This window comes from Ictalurus punctatus, chromosome 29, assembly GCF_001660625.3.
Source record: "Ictalurus punctatus breed USDA103 chromosome 29, Coco_2.0, whole genome shotgun sequence".
NCBI classification, from domain to species: domain Eukaryota; kingdom Metazoa; phylum Chordata; class Actinopteri; order Siluriformes; family Ictaluridae; genus Ictalurus; species Ictalurus punctatus.
The window spans coordinates 16,345,187-16,359,405 of NC_030444.2; the positions used below are offsets into that span (position 1 = coordinate 16,345,187).

Below are 14,219 nucleotides of genomic sequence, written 5' to 3' on the forward strand. Positions count from 1 at the left end.
CATAAACGAGGAGAAACGACCCACAGCTCAATTCCACACACTTTACACTTCAGGGTTGTGTATTAGTGAGAGAGGCATGGCATGTTAGTATTAATCATCTCCCAGTGTTAAACCTGGCACACACACACACACACACACACACACACACACACACACACACACACACACACACACACACACATGTTTACAAGAAGAGGATGGTTCATGCCCAGGCTCGGCTCTTAAAAGGTAAACAGTGAGCAGGTTTCCCACGGCAGGCCTTTTATAGTCTCCATCCTCAGAGCGGTGTTTACATGGCGATATGGGTGGGGCTTCCCTAACAGCACCTCGGAACCCAAACAGAACCCTGGGATTCATGACAGCAGTGTGACGGTGTGTGGACTCAGCTGTGTGTTAGTCAGAGGCACCATGTGGTTTTGACCAGCACTGTGGAAAAACATTAAATTTTTTTATGTTGAAGAATTAAAGAATTAAGCTTGTTTTCACTGTTAGCACTGATTTGATCATGTGATGCCACTGAACCACCCCTACACTGAGAACCAGCACTAATCACGCTGCAGGAACAGCGAGACTTCGACACGTGAAATCACTGACATCAGTGAGCACCACTGATCCCAGCAAACAATCAGTGTTTCTCAGAAACACACACATTACCCAGCATGCACTTCACCTGCCATTACACCCACCTGAGTACTGTTATTATCAGGATGAAGTAATCAATACACACACACACACACACACACACACACACACATGCACACACATGCACACACGCACACACACATACACACACACACACGCACACACACTCACATGCACACACACACACACACACAGGGTTTGGAGTCATGACGTGTAAATATCAGTGCTGCTCCTCAGGGACATGACCAACACACTCTCAGAACACAGAGTAGAGTATTTTAGAGGTTTTGCTGAAGGTTAGAATATAACGCTGCTTTTCGTACGTGTATCTAATATCAAATAAAATGAGCAGATAAAGTAGAATTATCTGCTCATGCAGTAAGATTACAAAACACTGTGTAAAAATATACTGCAAAGAGAAAACAATAAAACTTACAAATTAAAAATTTCATCGTTTTAAAGATTTTGTTTTATAATTATTATAGAAATACTGACAGTATCTGAGATTTCTCAGAAAAATACATTGCGACATCATTTATAATGATATTGATGTATTAATGTTATGTTCATATGACATCATCACGTTTTCCTGCCCAGAGTGTGTGTTTTGGTGCTTGGCTCCCTGTAATCGCTGCATGTGGCTGTTATTTTTCTTCTTCTCTCACTTCATCTACGGGACAATATTATCATTATCAAAGGTTTTATATTTCTATGTTGAAGACCATCCCTGAGGTTTGTTACCCCCCCCCCCATGCCCCCCCCCCCCCCCCGCCCATTTCCCCTGTGTGATATAAAGCAGAGACAAATGTCAAGCTTCTCTCAGCTCATAACTCAAACAAACCCCCAGCATTAAAGCGCCTCATCCTCCAGCAGGACTGCGAGAGTGTTTTAGGTTCTCTGAAATTATCAGCAGCTTACAGGAACATTCTGCATAAACCACATCCATTACACTGACAGAAGGGCCTTTAAAAAGATCTTCAAATTCATCTCCACCCACCTGACATGGTTTATCATCCATGACATCATCCATGACATCCATCTGCTTCTCTGATACCCCTGCCTCACTTCCCAAACGCCCCACAGTACCCCCTGAAAACCCACAATACCCCCTGAAACCCCACAATACCCCCTGAAATTCCACAATGCCCCTGACACCCCACAATACCCCACAATACCCCCTGAAAACCCACAATACCCCCTGAAACCCAACAGTACCCCACAATACCCCTTGAAACCCCACAATACACCCCCCCCCCCACACACACACACACACATCCTGGGCTTAGGGTTAAGATGCTGCAAGATGATGACCTGAAGGTCAGCAAGGTTTGAGTACAATCTTTTTTTCATTCATTTATTTAGAGGGGAGGAAGGCCTGAGGCCTGTGTGTGTGTGTGTGTGTGTGTGTGTGTGTGTGTGTGTGTGTGTGTGTGTGTGTGTGTGTGTGTGTGTGTGTGTGAATAATTAAACAGCTTGGTTGCTCTTTTATTTTTTATTATTATCCTGATATCACCGATGGAGCTTTACAGACTATAAGAAGAGATTTAAGGCATTCGGCAGACGTTCGTCTCCGAGTCCTGAGTCTGATGATGAGCTCGTTTAGATTTTCTCTCCTGTTATTAATGTTATTGTTATTACCCTGTTATTAATGCGTATTAATGAGTGAATAAACACTAAATAATTGTATTTACAGTTGTACAGAGGAATGCTGTGAAATCCTAAAATAACAAATAAAAACCTGACTCTGACTGCAGTGTGTGTGAATGATGAGTCATGGAAAGGTCATGTGATGAGGTCTTGAAGGTATATTTAGAAACGTCCTGCTTTCTTTTAGACACTAACATTAAAGTTCCGAGGAGCAGATTTTCTCAGTTGCTTCCCAAACATTCTTTCCCACAGTGAGATTTTACACAAACAGTAAATCAGTGAAACACCACCGACCATCATTCATCAACTAACCCTTCCCTCTGACCTCATCGCCTTTCAGTGGGACTGTCCTCCTGTGTACTGACCAACGATTTTATTATTATTGTTGTTGTTGTTGTTGTTGTTGTTAAAGCTGTAAATAATAAAAAATGTTACTAGTAGTGTATTCGTGTAGTTTTAACATCACTGTAGCTCAGTTTTAATGTGAAAGGAAGTACAATTTAATTCTTACATTATTATAGATTAGACTGTAGATTTAGTAGATTATTACGGGTGTTTTGTATTACACTACTATATGAATACACTTTTACACTATTATATTATCATTATACAGTATTACAGGTCTTTTATAGGGTTTTTTTGTAAGTTATTACAGAATATTATTGTTATTAAGTGTTTTGCTGGTTTAAATGGTTTGTGACGTTACCTGCTGCCATCTGCTGTTTATAAACGAAACTGCAGTTATTTTCATTTTGATGACGTGCTGCCGGATCTTGCGTCACACTTCCTCCGGCTCGCGCGCTTGTCTCCTGGTAACGTGTAAACAGATGGCGCTTTGTGTAATAACTGCATGATGTTTATCTGATGAATTAGTAAGCGGAGAGAGGAATGAATTAAAGTTACTGTTTCGGAAACACACACAGAGAGATTTATTTTCATCCTCAGAGCGGGACATTTTATTTTCACTGCTTTTTTAAAAAGATTTATGAGTTAAAAGTCTCACACGGTCAGCTTTATAGCTGCAGAATGGCTGATGAGGATTTCTGCACTTCTCTGGCCTACAACAAAAGTCCTAAAACCTCCAAAAGAACCACTTTCCAGGTGACAAATCTCTCTACTGTATACTCACTGATCTTCTGTATTATTATTATTATTATTATTATTATTATTATTATTATTATTACAGGATGAGCTGGAAGCAGTGGTTAATCAGAGAGCTGTCAGGAACAGAGCCTCTCATTTTAACTCTAATTATCATGATGATGATGATGATGATGATGATGATGGTGGTGGTGGTGGTGAGTTTATTAACTAAACAGAAATAAAAATGTCACTTTGCCGTGTTTAATTCTCAGACTTACACTCATTTATGCTAAAATTGTACACTTTCGGTAGAATTGATGAAATAATACATGATGTATTATTTATTTATGTAAATTATTTATCAATTTACAGGATGAGAGATTTGTCATGGTGCTAATGAGAAAGTGAGAAAGTGTAAACGTGAGCGTGAGAAAGTCTAAAAGTGAGAGTGAGAAAGTGTAACAGTAAGAAAGTGAGAGTGAGAAAATGTCTTAACTGAAATTGAAACTCTGATCATATAATTTTTGTTTATCATTGATGGTGGATTCTTGGACTTGGTTTGTTTATTACACCTGCTTTACAATGAATCAGACTTTTAATGATCATGAATCAGACAGTTGTCTCTCTGCAGATGTCCTTAAAGAGCTGCTGAAGACGAGGAGGAAGAAGATGGACATGTTCAAAGCCTCAAGAACAAAAACTTCAATCAATCACTTTAAACTATCAGACGATGAGGAGGAGAACATCAGACCTAAAAAAGTCTCCTTCCTGAAGAGCCAGAAGAAATCTGACACTCTCAGATCAGATGCTTTCAAATCAGACACCCTCAGATCAGAAACTCTCAGGTCAGACAGTCTCAGATCAGACACCCTCAGATCAGACACCCTCAGATCAGAAACTCTCAGTTCAGACAGTCTCAGATCAGACACCCTCAGATCATACACCCTCAGATCTGACACCCTCGGATCAGACAGATCTTTAATTTCTCACCAAAGTGTTAACGAGGCTCAGAGTCTAGACAGAAGTCACCAGGACTCACAGTTTACCTCACACTCTGAATCACCTGCACAACAGAACTGCCAATTGGCGTCTCCATCAGCGAGAAAGAGCCAATCAGAATCCTCTTCCTGCAGGAGAAGCCTATTAGAATCGCCCTTGCCTCTGTATTCAGAGAACAGCCAATGGGAATCCAGCTCTGAGTGTGAGTTCCCACCTCCTCAGTTCTCATTTAAAGTTGGTTCTTTTAGAAACTTGTGTTCCTCACCACACAGTTAGATCTCCTACAGATCACAGTGTAATGATTCAGTTTAATAATGATTCAATTTAATAATGATTCAGTTTAATAATGATTCAGTTTAATAAGGATTCAGATTAATAGTGATTCAGATTAAGACATTAGACACTCATCACCACTGCACTTCATGTGTATTCATTATTCCGTATTTAATTTAATTATAATACGGACTTTGCTTTAAAACATTTTCACTTCAGAATTAGGTTTATTTCTATCAGAGAGGCGAGGGAGGAGTGATGTATATATGTATACATACCGAGAGATGTGTTGATCTGATTTACCTGTGGGCAGGTGTGTTAGAGGCCATGCCCCCGACACCTGCCCCCCGTCAGCGAGCTCCTCTCTCAGCTATCAGTGGACATGATGAAAAGGATGGACGAACACACACTCCATCCAGCAGAGCTGCTACGTCGCCTGTGACTAACACCAACATCTCCATCTCCATGTCCTCTCAGACCGCAGAGAATTCTGAGAGTGGCGATGGACAGGTGAGTACAGGAAGTACAGGTACAGCTCACACCCAAAGACAAGGACTGTACCTGTACTGGCCTAATCTCCTGTTCCTATCCTACAAATCCTTCACCTTTAAATATGGAGTAAAATATACAAAAGGTGCACTTTTGAAGGTGTGTTCAGGTAATGCTGATATATAAATATTAATCTTGAATATTCAGTTAGTTGACGTTGCTGTTGTTTGCAGGACGGTGTGTCTGTGACGGTGAACACACACTCTGGGTCACTAGAGGGCACTGAGAGCACAGGTAATACACTCTAATTTCATTTGATATTGTTCTGTTGAAATTTGAAGTTAAAGTTAGATGTTTAATTTCTGTCATTATAGATAAACACATAAAGCAGCACGTGTTGTGTATGATGGTGTGTCGTTTATTGAAATTAATTTTCTTTATTAACACAGATTTCTCAGCAGCAGAACAGAGAACACAGGAAAAATATCAGGTATGTTTTAGTTATATTACTTCATAATAAAAATTTAATAAAATGATTCTAACAATAAACATTAGTGAATGTTAGTCTATTGTTTTGTTGTTGTTGTTGTTGTTGTTGTTTTTGTGTAGCTCGGTTCTGAAGTCTCTCCTGTAACAGACAGTGAGATGTCCACCACATGGCCAGCCAGGTCACTTCACGCTTCTGTTCTAAGTAAAATGTAATGAAATTCTCAGTGCTGGCCTTTACATCTTCATCTGTTGGATTGCAGATTTTCATCTTCTCAACCAGGAAGCTCCAGAAAGTCCAGGAGCATCCCATCTTACACAGCAGAGTCCAGATATCTGGGGACGTTAAAGGTTCTGGAGCAGAATTTGTCTTTTCAGGAGACAGGATTGGACTCTGCTGATTCTCTAAGAGCCACCGTTTATCAGGTCTGATTTAAACTCTACATTTACTCCGAGGTCTAAAACGTATTCATCTCTAGAATCTCCAAACCTGGATGAGCACCACAAACCTGGAACCAAGAGACCAGTAACAGAACCTAATCACAACATTTTATTAACATAATCCAGCAGTTCATTCTGTAAACAGGAGCATGTTACTGCATCATCAAATATAACAGCCAATCAGATACAAATATGCAAATATAGGCCATGGATTTATGGGGTGTGTGTTTTATCTGCATGTTCCCCCACCCACCCCCAAAAATGTATGTAATATTGAAATAATATATTAAAATATTGTATTGTCTGTGTACAACAATTGAAAATGTTCCTTTAAGACTTTTTTCTGTTTTGTCCACAGGACTGGTTGAAGAAGAAAGAAGAGAAACTGCAGGAGACTTTCAAAGCTAAAAAACAAGAAGAAAAACTGAAAGAGGAGAAAAAAACAGAGGTGAAGTCATTGTGTTTACTTTCACTTTATTACACACTGATAATATAAAAGTGTATAAATGATCTATAAACCTTTCTCTAAAAACCATTAAATTACTGACTGACTTCTTCTGAAATGGATTTATAAGTGTGTGTTTATGATTAAATGTTTTCAGGTTAAAGTCTAAACTTTTAAAGTGAAAAACTGAGCACATGTGTAAATGGGACAGAGAATTACTGCATCAACAAATTTGAGAGCCAGTCAGGTTAAAATATACAAATCAAGGCCATGTATTACCAGCCGGTGAAGGGAAGGGGCCTGAAGGGTTACAGGCATCTCCAGTTTGCATATTCACAGAATGTGGATTTCCTGATGCATATTTCTGGTTAATAAATGTTTTTGTAGAACCATCACACAATTTATTATAGCTTTTTATAGTGACATTATTACGTGTAGTATTATATATTATCATGCTGTATAAAACTCATCACAGGGATTAAAGTGTTTCTGTGTTACAGGAGGAGACGAGTAAGAAATCCGAAGCTAAAGCCTCTTATGACGCCTGGAAAGAAAAGAAACGTGAAGCTCTGAGAAAGAAGACCAGAGAAAAACAGGAGGCGATGAGAAAACTGCAGAAAGAGATGGATGATAAAGAGGAAAGGAAAGAAACAGCAAAACAGGTAAAATTAACAACGAATACAGACGGAGGACGTCACTGGGGTTACAGACGGAGGACGTCACTGGGGTTACAGACGGAGGACGTCACTCTGGTTACAGACGGAGGACGTCACTGGGGTTACAGACGGAGGACGTCACTGGGGTTACAGACGGAGGACGTCACTCTGGTTACAGACGGAGGACGTCACTCTGGTTACAGACGGAGGACGTCACTGGGGTTACAGACGGAGGACGTCACTGGGGTTACAGACGGAGGACGTCACTGGCTTTACAGACGGAGGACGTCACTCTGGTTACAGACGGAGGACGCCACTGGGGTTACAGACGGAGGACGTCACTGGGGTTACAGACGGAGGACGTCACTGGGGTTACAGACGGAGGACGTCACTGGGGTTACAGACGGAGGACGTCACTCGGGTTACAGACGCAGGACGTTAAACTGCAATGTGAATGGTATTGAGCCTTTACTAGCGTCACTGTGACTTTCTCTCCTCTTTCTCTTAAGCAGGTTTTTGAGAAATGGAAGCGAGAACAAGATGACCTACTTCGTGAGAAGCTCCAAAAACAGGTGCAGACTGAAAACAGGCTGAAAGAAAAAAAAGAGAAGGAGAAAGAGCAGAGGAAAAGAGAGAGCAGTTCTTTATTCGCTCAGTGGTGAGGAGATTTACTCTGACTCTAAAAATCAGATCATGATAAATGATGAAAAGAGCAGACACTGGAAGACTATAATAACAGAGGATATCTATATGTACGATGTTTGTTTCGTCTCTCTCAGGAGTGACAGGAAGAAGGAGGTGATTGAGGAGAAGCTGAAGTCTGAACGCAGGAAGAAGGAAATAAAAGAGATTGAAGAGAAATATGAGAAGGAAGAAAGAGAAAAGACGGCACTGGAGATGTATGAAAAATGGCTGGTGTGTGGATTAAACCTTTACTTTTTCACGTTTACACGTTCACGTTTATATTCACATTACGTGTTAAAGTGAAAGTGCAGTTTCACCTGCAGAAAACAGAAAGCCTGTTGTGTTCTACATTATTACTGAAAAAAGAAAAAGAGAAACATCACAGCACAATAAAGTGTTATTTACAGAGTCCTTAATCTTTTTATCTCAATAACGACTTTAAACCACAGATTTAACCAGAACACAGAATTCTGCAGGACTCAGATTAGATCAGATCCACGGTAAGAATCAGATTTTTAGAAGTTTTATTCACACAAGTGTGTTTCTGTCTTTACAGAGAAATAAAGAGTTTCAGCAGAAACAAGAGCGAAGAGAAAAAAAGACGAAGGCGATTGTAGTGGAGGAGCCGCCACCCCCGTGGAGCCCCCCAAACAGAACCGTCCCGTTTGGCAAATAATCCTCACCGGCCACTTTAGTAGGAACAACTGCACATCTGCTCATTCATTATACATCGCACTGCTACCACTTCGGCCGATCATGTGTCAGCAGCGTAAATCATAACATCATGCAGATACAGCTCGGTGGATGTTGGTGCCAGGTGGGCTGGTTTGAGTATCGGATATTTTACCTGGTATTTTCACACACATCAGTTTCTACAGTTTACAGAGAAAGGTGCGAAAAACAAAAAACATCCAGTAAACCTTGATTCTGTGGGTGGAGAAGCCATGTTGATGGAAGAGATCAGAGGAGAATAGCCAGACTGGTCTGAGCTGACAGGAAGTCTATAGAAACTCAAATAATCACTCTTTGCAACCGTGGTGAGCAGAAAAGCATCTCAGCATGCGCAACACATCAAACCTTGAGGTGGATAGGTTACGACAACAGAAGACCACATCAAGCTCCACTCCTGTCCGATAAGAACGGGAATGTGATTGTGTCATGAGCACAGACTCACCCACACTGGACAGGTGAAGAAAAACATCAGCTGGTCTTTATCTAATCTTTAAATGTCCAGTTTAGGATGATTTTCACCCATTCTGATGTTTGATGTGAACAGCAACTGAAGGTCTTGACCTGAATCTGTATTGTTTTACACACCGTGCTATACCACATGATTAGCTATGTAGGTGTTCCTTATAAAGTGGCCAGTGAGCATAGCTCTGCAGGAGCACTGATGGATCAGCGTGAAGGTGAATCTGACAGTAATAACAGGAGCGTGCGCTGCTCAATGTCTGATCTAATTATAAATCTGATTAATGTTGTTGCATTAGTGTGAGTCTGATAAGCACTTTAGCGGAAGAACATTAACTGAGAGCTGCAGCGTGCTGCCGAATATCATCTATTACTCATCTTTAAAAGAAATTTCTAAATGTTTCTTTTGTGATATTTTTGTTTCCTGAAGTTGTTAATAAGTTTAATGTCACTTTATTGTGTACAGTTTTGTGTGTGTCATCGTCCAGCTACACAATAAACTATACATTATTTATTAATCCTGAAGTGATTCTAATTTTATAAAAATAAATGAATCACTTCCACACCATCAACATACGCCTCAACAGTGATATCCTGCTGCGGATGTTTACAGATGTGTTCTCTCATTAAAAGTGCTTAACCTGAAATTAAAACCTGAACACACACTGATGAGATTAAAGTGCTGAATCGATAATAATAAATCTCATTTTCACACACTTTCATTTAATCCACTTCCTGTAATAATGCCACTTCCTGTTTTAACTCCACTTCCTGTTTTATCCTCCACTTGTTTCCTGTGATAATCCACATCTTCATGTTAAATCCTGTTTCAGTTATATTATTATGTTTTACAGATTTTATTAACAGTGCTGAAGTTAGAGATTTTGGGTGTGTCTCAATCAGTTCCTACTTCAGTACTCAGGGCACTGATCAGGGAGTCGGCCATTTTAAGTGCTGTCTCAATCGCAAAATCCTTCCGGTGCACGGGAATATTCGCTCCCTAAAAAATACCACAATGCACTGCAGTTTAACTCATGACATGTTTTTAACAGTGGACATTATCACAAAGCAGCTTTACAGAAATCCGTGACTGTAAACTGTTTTTATATACACAGTTTATTACACTTTAATCTCGAGTCCATTTGCATTATATTCATTTAGAAATGATGGGACATGCCCTGTTCCTTTAGTTCCTTTAGCAGTGTGTCCTTCATTAATCCTTCATTAATCCTTCATTAATCCTTCATTAATCTGTCAATCTGTTAAACGATGCTGCAGTGTAAAGTTAATTTGTTCAAAAACAAAAAAGAAATCAGGATTCTGTCACTGTGTATAATAACAATGCATTAATATTCACAAATGAGGCGCAGCATTGTGTCTCCAGTCCTCACTAATCAGGCTCAGTCTGATGATCTCTCTGCCTTCTTCTCTTCTCCTGTCTGCATGTGAGACTGAGACTGACAGAGTGATATTAAACACGGGAATGGAGACAACGAGGCTGAAGACAATATGAAAAAAAAGGAGGAAAAAACACTGAGCTGAAAGTGTCATTAAAAATGTCTCCAAACTTCTCAAATCCTCTTATACCACAGCAACTTCCCAACGATTAGTTGTTACTATAGAAACAATAACGTATTAGATAACACTACTGTCAGAGCTGTGGTTATAGAGAATTAATCACCGCCTCTTGACCAATCACAGTCAGCAGAGCCGTGGTGTAATAGTGTTATAATCCTCACACACAGAAGACATCGATATGTAAACAAGCTGATTAAGAATACACGTTTTTGAGCAGACCATGTGTGTGTGTGTGTGTGTGTGTGTGTGTGTGTGTGTGTGTGAATGCCTAAAGCTGGTTTAAACTCATAACCTTCACATGACTGTGTATTAATTTTTGCTGTTTGTCTTTGTTTTGACGGAACGCCAGATTCTCGTGCTGTTTTTACGTCACACTGCCTGCACTGATAAGTTCGGGACTAAACCAAACAAAGAATCTGCACATACCATCGAGCCACCCCGTTACCCTGACCGACTCCACGTATAGATCCAGGAGATAAATTGTGTGTGTGTGTGTGTGTGTGTGTGTAAAACGGCAAGTACATGATCGCAGCTCTCTGGTGTAAAAGACATGCTGAGTAAGTCAGAGCTCAGTGTACAGCTGGTGTATGGAGTCCCACCCTAACCCTAAACCTAACCCTAAACCCAACCCTAAACCTAAGCTAACGCTACACCTAACCCTAAACCTAACCCTAAACCTAAGCTAACGCTACACCTAACCCTAAACCTAAACGTAACTCTAAACCTAACTCTAACCCCTAACCCTAAACCTAACCCTAAACCCAACCCTAAACCTAAGCTAATGCTAAACCTAACCCTAACCCTCACCCTAAACCTAACCTAACTCTAACTCTAACCCTAACTCTAAACCCAACCCTAAACCTAACCCTAACCCTGCCCATGTGTCTGATATTAACATCACAAGGTCAGCGCTGATTCTGTAACCGAGTGACTCACTCACAATTATCTTACAATTAAAAAAATCCCGTCTATACTTTAGAGACAGTGTTTATTTTGTGTTTATTTTGTCGGGTCTTCCTCAAGTAGCCGGTGGTATCAGTGTCAGTGTCTGTAAACCGAATGGAGCTGGAGGCTGGTGTTATTGACAGTGAGATGCAGTACAGGTACACCTGCGTGACAAGCTGCCATCTGTCACATCCTAACTTTATCAGGTTTGTTACTTGAGAAATTGAAAAGAAGAACAACATGAACTGCTTATCTGCAATGTTTTGGTCTCCTGAATCAACGTCATTGTAAATGATAATCTCCTCTTTATATTAACAACAGACAGCAAACACAGTACAGTATACATCTAACATACACATCTTACAGGATAAAACACACAACAACAACATAAATGTTCACATGTGGTTCTGATCTGGACCTAACTCTCACAGAACCGAACTTTACACATTACACCTTCAACAGGAAAAACACAGAGACCGCGTTTACTGAAAAACCTTTTTATATGAGTCCCGAATCTGTAAATACTTCATCAATGTCGTCTTCGGTGACTTGTGTTATTTTTTCCTGCTGTGCCATGCTCTCACAGGTGTGTGTTATCCTGAGTCAGTGTGCTGATGGTACATTTGTGTCTGAGAGTTGTGTCTCTCACCGTGTCCCTGCTCTGCACTCTCCTCAGCACACCCTCGGCCGGAGTGCACTTAAACGCCGCGGCGAAGGCCTGCCGGTAGTTCCGGTTCATCCAGCCATACAGGATGGGGTTTGCAAATGTGGAGCACATGGCGATGATGTGGAACACGGTGTAGAGCAGCTTAAAATCCTTCATGTCAAATACGCTGCTGTCGATATCCACAGCCAGTTGGAAGGCGTGGAACGGTAGCCAGCTGACGGCGAAGACAGCCACCACGGCCGCTAGCATCTTCGTGGTTTTCCGTCGACGCCGGTGTCGCTCGCTGTGTCCTCCTCCGGGGCTCACGTGCTTCCTGAGTTTACTCCAGATGCAGGCGTAGGCGTAGGAGATAACGGACAGGGGCAGGCCGTACTGCAGCAGGAACGTGGCCACACTGTACACGGTTCCATCCGCACTGCTGCCCGGCCACTTCTCCACACAACCCTGAATGCTGTGCTCAGGTGTCAGGTCAAAGGTCACATACTCACGGAAGATGGCCAAGGGGCTGGCAAGCACAGCACTGGCCATCCACGTGACGATGATGACCACCACACATACGTCTTTAGACATTTTTGTCTCGGTGTGGTGGATGATGCTGCGGTAGCGGTCCAGTGCGATCACACTGAGCGTAATGGTGGACACATGAACAGCGAGGCCCTGAGCGTATGGTAACAGGTAACACATCACCTGACCAAACTTCCACTCGCCTGAGAGCGTGGCCATCAGGGTGAAGGGCAGGCACAGTGCGTTCACCAGCAGGTCTGCTACAGCCAGGTTAGCGATAAAGAAGTTAGTGACCGTGTGCAGGTTGCGGAACCTGTACACCGCATAAATAACCAAAGAGTTTCCGCTCACGCCGAACAGGATGATGGTGCTGTAGGCCAAGATGAGAACCACCTGAACCCCCACAAGCTGCGTGCTGTCCTCCAGACCTTCTAATAAAGCTCCTTCCTCCGAGACGTCCTGCAGCGTGCAGCAGTTGGTGAAGGTAGTGGTGTTGTCTCGGGTCATGTTCACTTCATTGATCACATCCATGTTTGGGATCCATGCACTAGAACACGACACTGCATTAGTGACTAGCGATTATTTCAAAACAAGCTGCAGTAGTTCATTAAAGAGACAACACACTTCATAAAGCTCTTCACTCTTAGACAAAAGGGTTCTTTAAGGCATCTTGAGATAGTTAGTGGATTTTACCATACAGTTCTTAATACACAGGTTCCCAACCCCAGAGAACCCTCTGTCCTACACAGTCTAGTGTTCTCCTGGTTTAACACTCCGGATTCAACTCAGGAAGAGATGTTAACTAGCCGATGTGTAATCAGGTGTGGAAGATCAGGACAGGGAGTTCTCCAGGACCAGGACCAGGGTCAGGAACCTGAGTGATAAACCAAACGAAAGAACCCTCTAAGGTGCTAGTTTTAAGCTTTTTCTGTGTGTTTTCTCAATTTACAATGTTGTTGATAATACACACTCTCATTCTAAATGGTTCTTGATTGGTTCCTATGGTTTGATTTCTACAACGTATATTTATATTCATTGAAGGAAGGATCCAGGTAGACCCTCATTAAAAAACGAGAAAACTGTTAAACATCTAGAAGCCTTAAGGAACCCATTTCACCCCGAGACTGTCCCTTCTGTGGATTTTAATTCCTAACTTCAGATTACAGGGATTATATGTGTATTAGAAATGTTTAAATCTGTGGAAAAGATTTCTCTTAAAGATGTTATTTTAGAGCGTTTGTTTTCCTTTCAGTGAGAGTTCCAGTGAGAACCTCTTTAGGAACCCTTATAGTGTATAAAGGCTCACGTGCAGGTGATTAAAGTGAAATTGTTTAAATATTTCGTATTAATACTGAACATTAGAGGTGTGTGTGTGTGTGTGTGTGTGTGTGCGTGCGCGTGTGTTAAATCTTCACAGAAGTAGCTGGAGTATGAAGCTGTCATTACACAATTATCATGAAATAGCGCTCATTCCGCTCTGAGCATCTTT

General features: G+C 41.3%; 2 protein-coding genes across 6 annotated transcripts; one reads left to right on the top strand and one right to left on the bottom strand.

The window, feature by feature from the left end:
• The first annotated feature begins 3,088 nt into the window (after positions 1–3,088).
• map9 (microtubule-associated protein 9) lies at positions 3,089–9,561 on the top strand. 5 transcript variants are annotated; one of them, XM_017460826.3, is made up of 13 exons: positions 3,089–3,390; positions 3,476–3,587; positions 4,004–4,573; positions 4,958–5,154; positions 5,367–5,427; positions 5,583–5,623; positions 5,743–5,801; positions 5,883–6,045; positions 6,419–6,508; positions 7,006–7,167; positions 7,671–7,819; positions 7,941–8,076; positions 8,402–9,561. In XM_017460826.3, exons 1-13 carry the CDS (start codon positions 3,316–3,318, stop codon positions 8,519–8,521), a joined length of 1,935 nt encoding a protein of 644 aa, XP_017316315.1. In that variant the 5' UTR covers positions 3,089–3,315; the 3' UTR covers positions 8,522–9,561. The 5 variants fall into 5 exon arrangements, with proteins under 5 accessions (XP_017316315.1, XP_017316316.1, XP_053533683.1 ...); XM_017460827.3 differs by having other exon boundaries at positions 7,674–7,819; XM_053677708.1 differs by lacking the exons at positions 7,941–8,076; positions 8,402–9,561 and having other exon boundaries at positions 7,006–7,791.
• A 1,884-nt stretch (positions 9,562–11,445) lies between these two features.
• On the bottom strand, positions 11,446–13,276 carry npy2r (neuropeptide Y receptor Y2). Its single transcript, XM_017460940.2, has one exon. The coding sequence runs from the start codon at positions 13,259–13,261 to the stop codon at positions 12,140–12,142; it is 1,122 nt and encodes a 373-aa protein (XP_017316429.1). The 5' UTR covers positions 13,262–13,276; the 3' UTR covers positions 11,446–12,139.
• Between the last annotated feature and the right edge of the window lie 943 nt (positions 13,277–14,219).

Excerpts from the sequence above, each read along its gene's own strand:
- map9 (XM_053677708.1), top strand. The coding sequence starts at position 3,316 with ATGGCTGATGAGGATTTCTGCACTTCTCTGGCCTACAACAAAAGTCCT. Across the intron at positions 5,155-5,366 it reads CTGAGAGTGGCGATGGACAG|GACGGTGTGTCTGTGACGGT; the intron begins GTGAGTACAGGA and ends TGTTGTTTGCAG. Across the intron at positions 6,509-7,005 it reads AAGAGGAGAAAAAAACAGAG|GAGGAGACGAGTAAGAAATC; the intron begins GTGAAGTCATTG and ends TCTGTGTTACAG.
- npy2r (XM_017460940.2), bottom strand. The coding sequence starts at position 13,261 with ATGGATGTGATCAATGAAGTGAACATGACCCGAGACAACACCACTACC.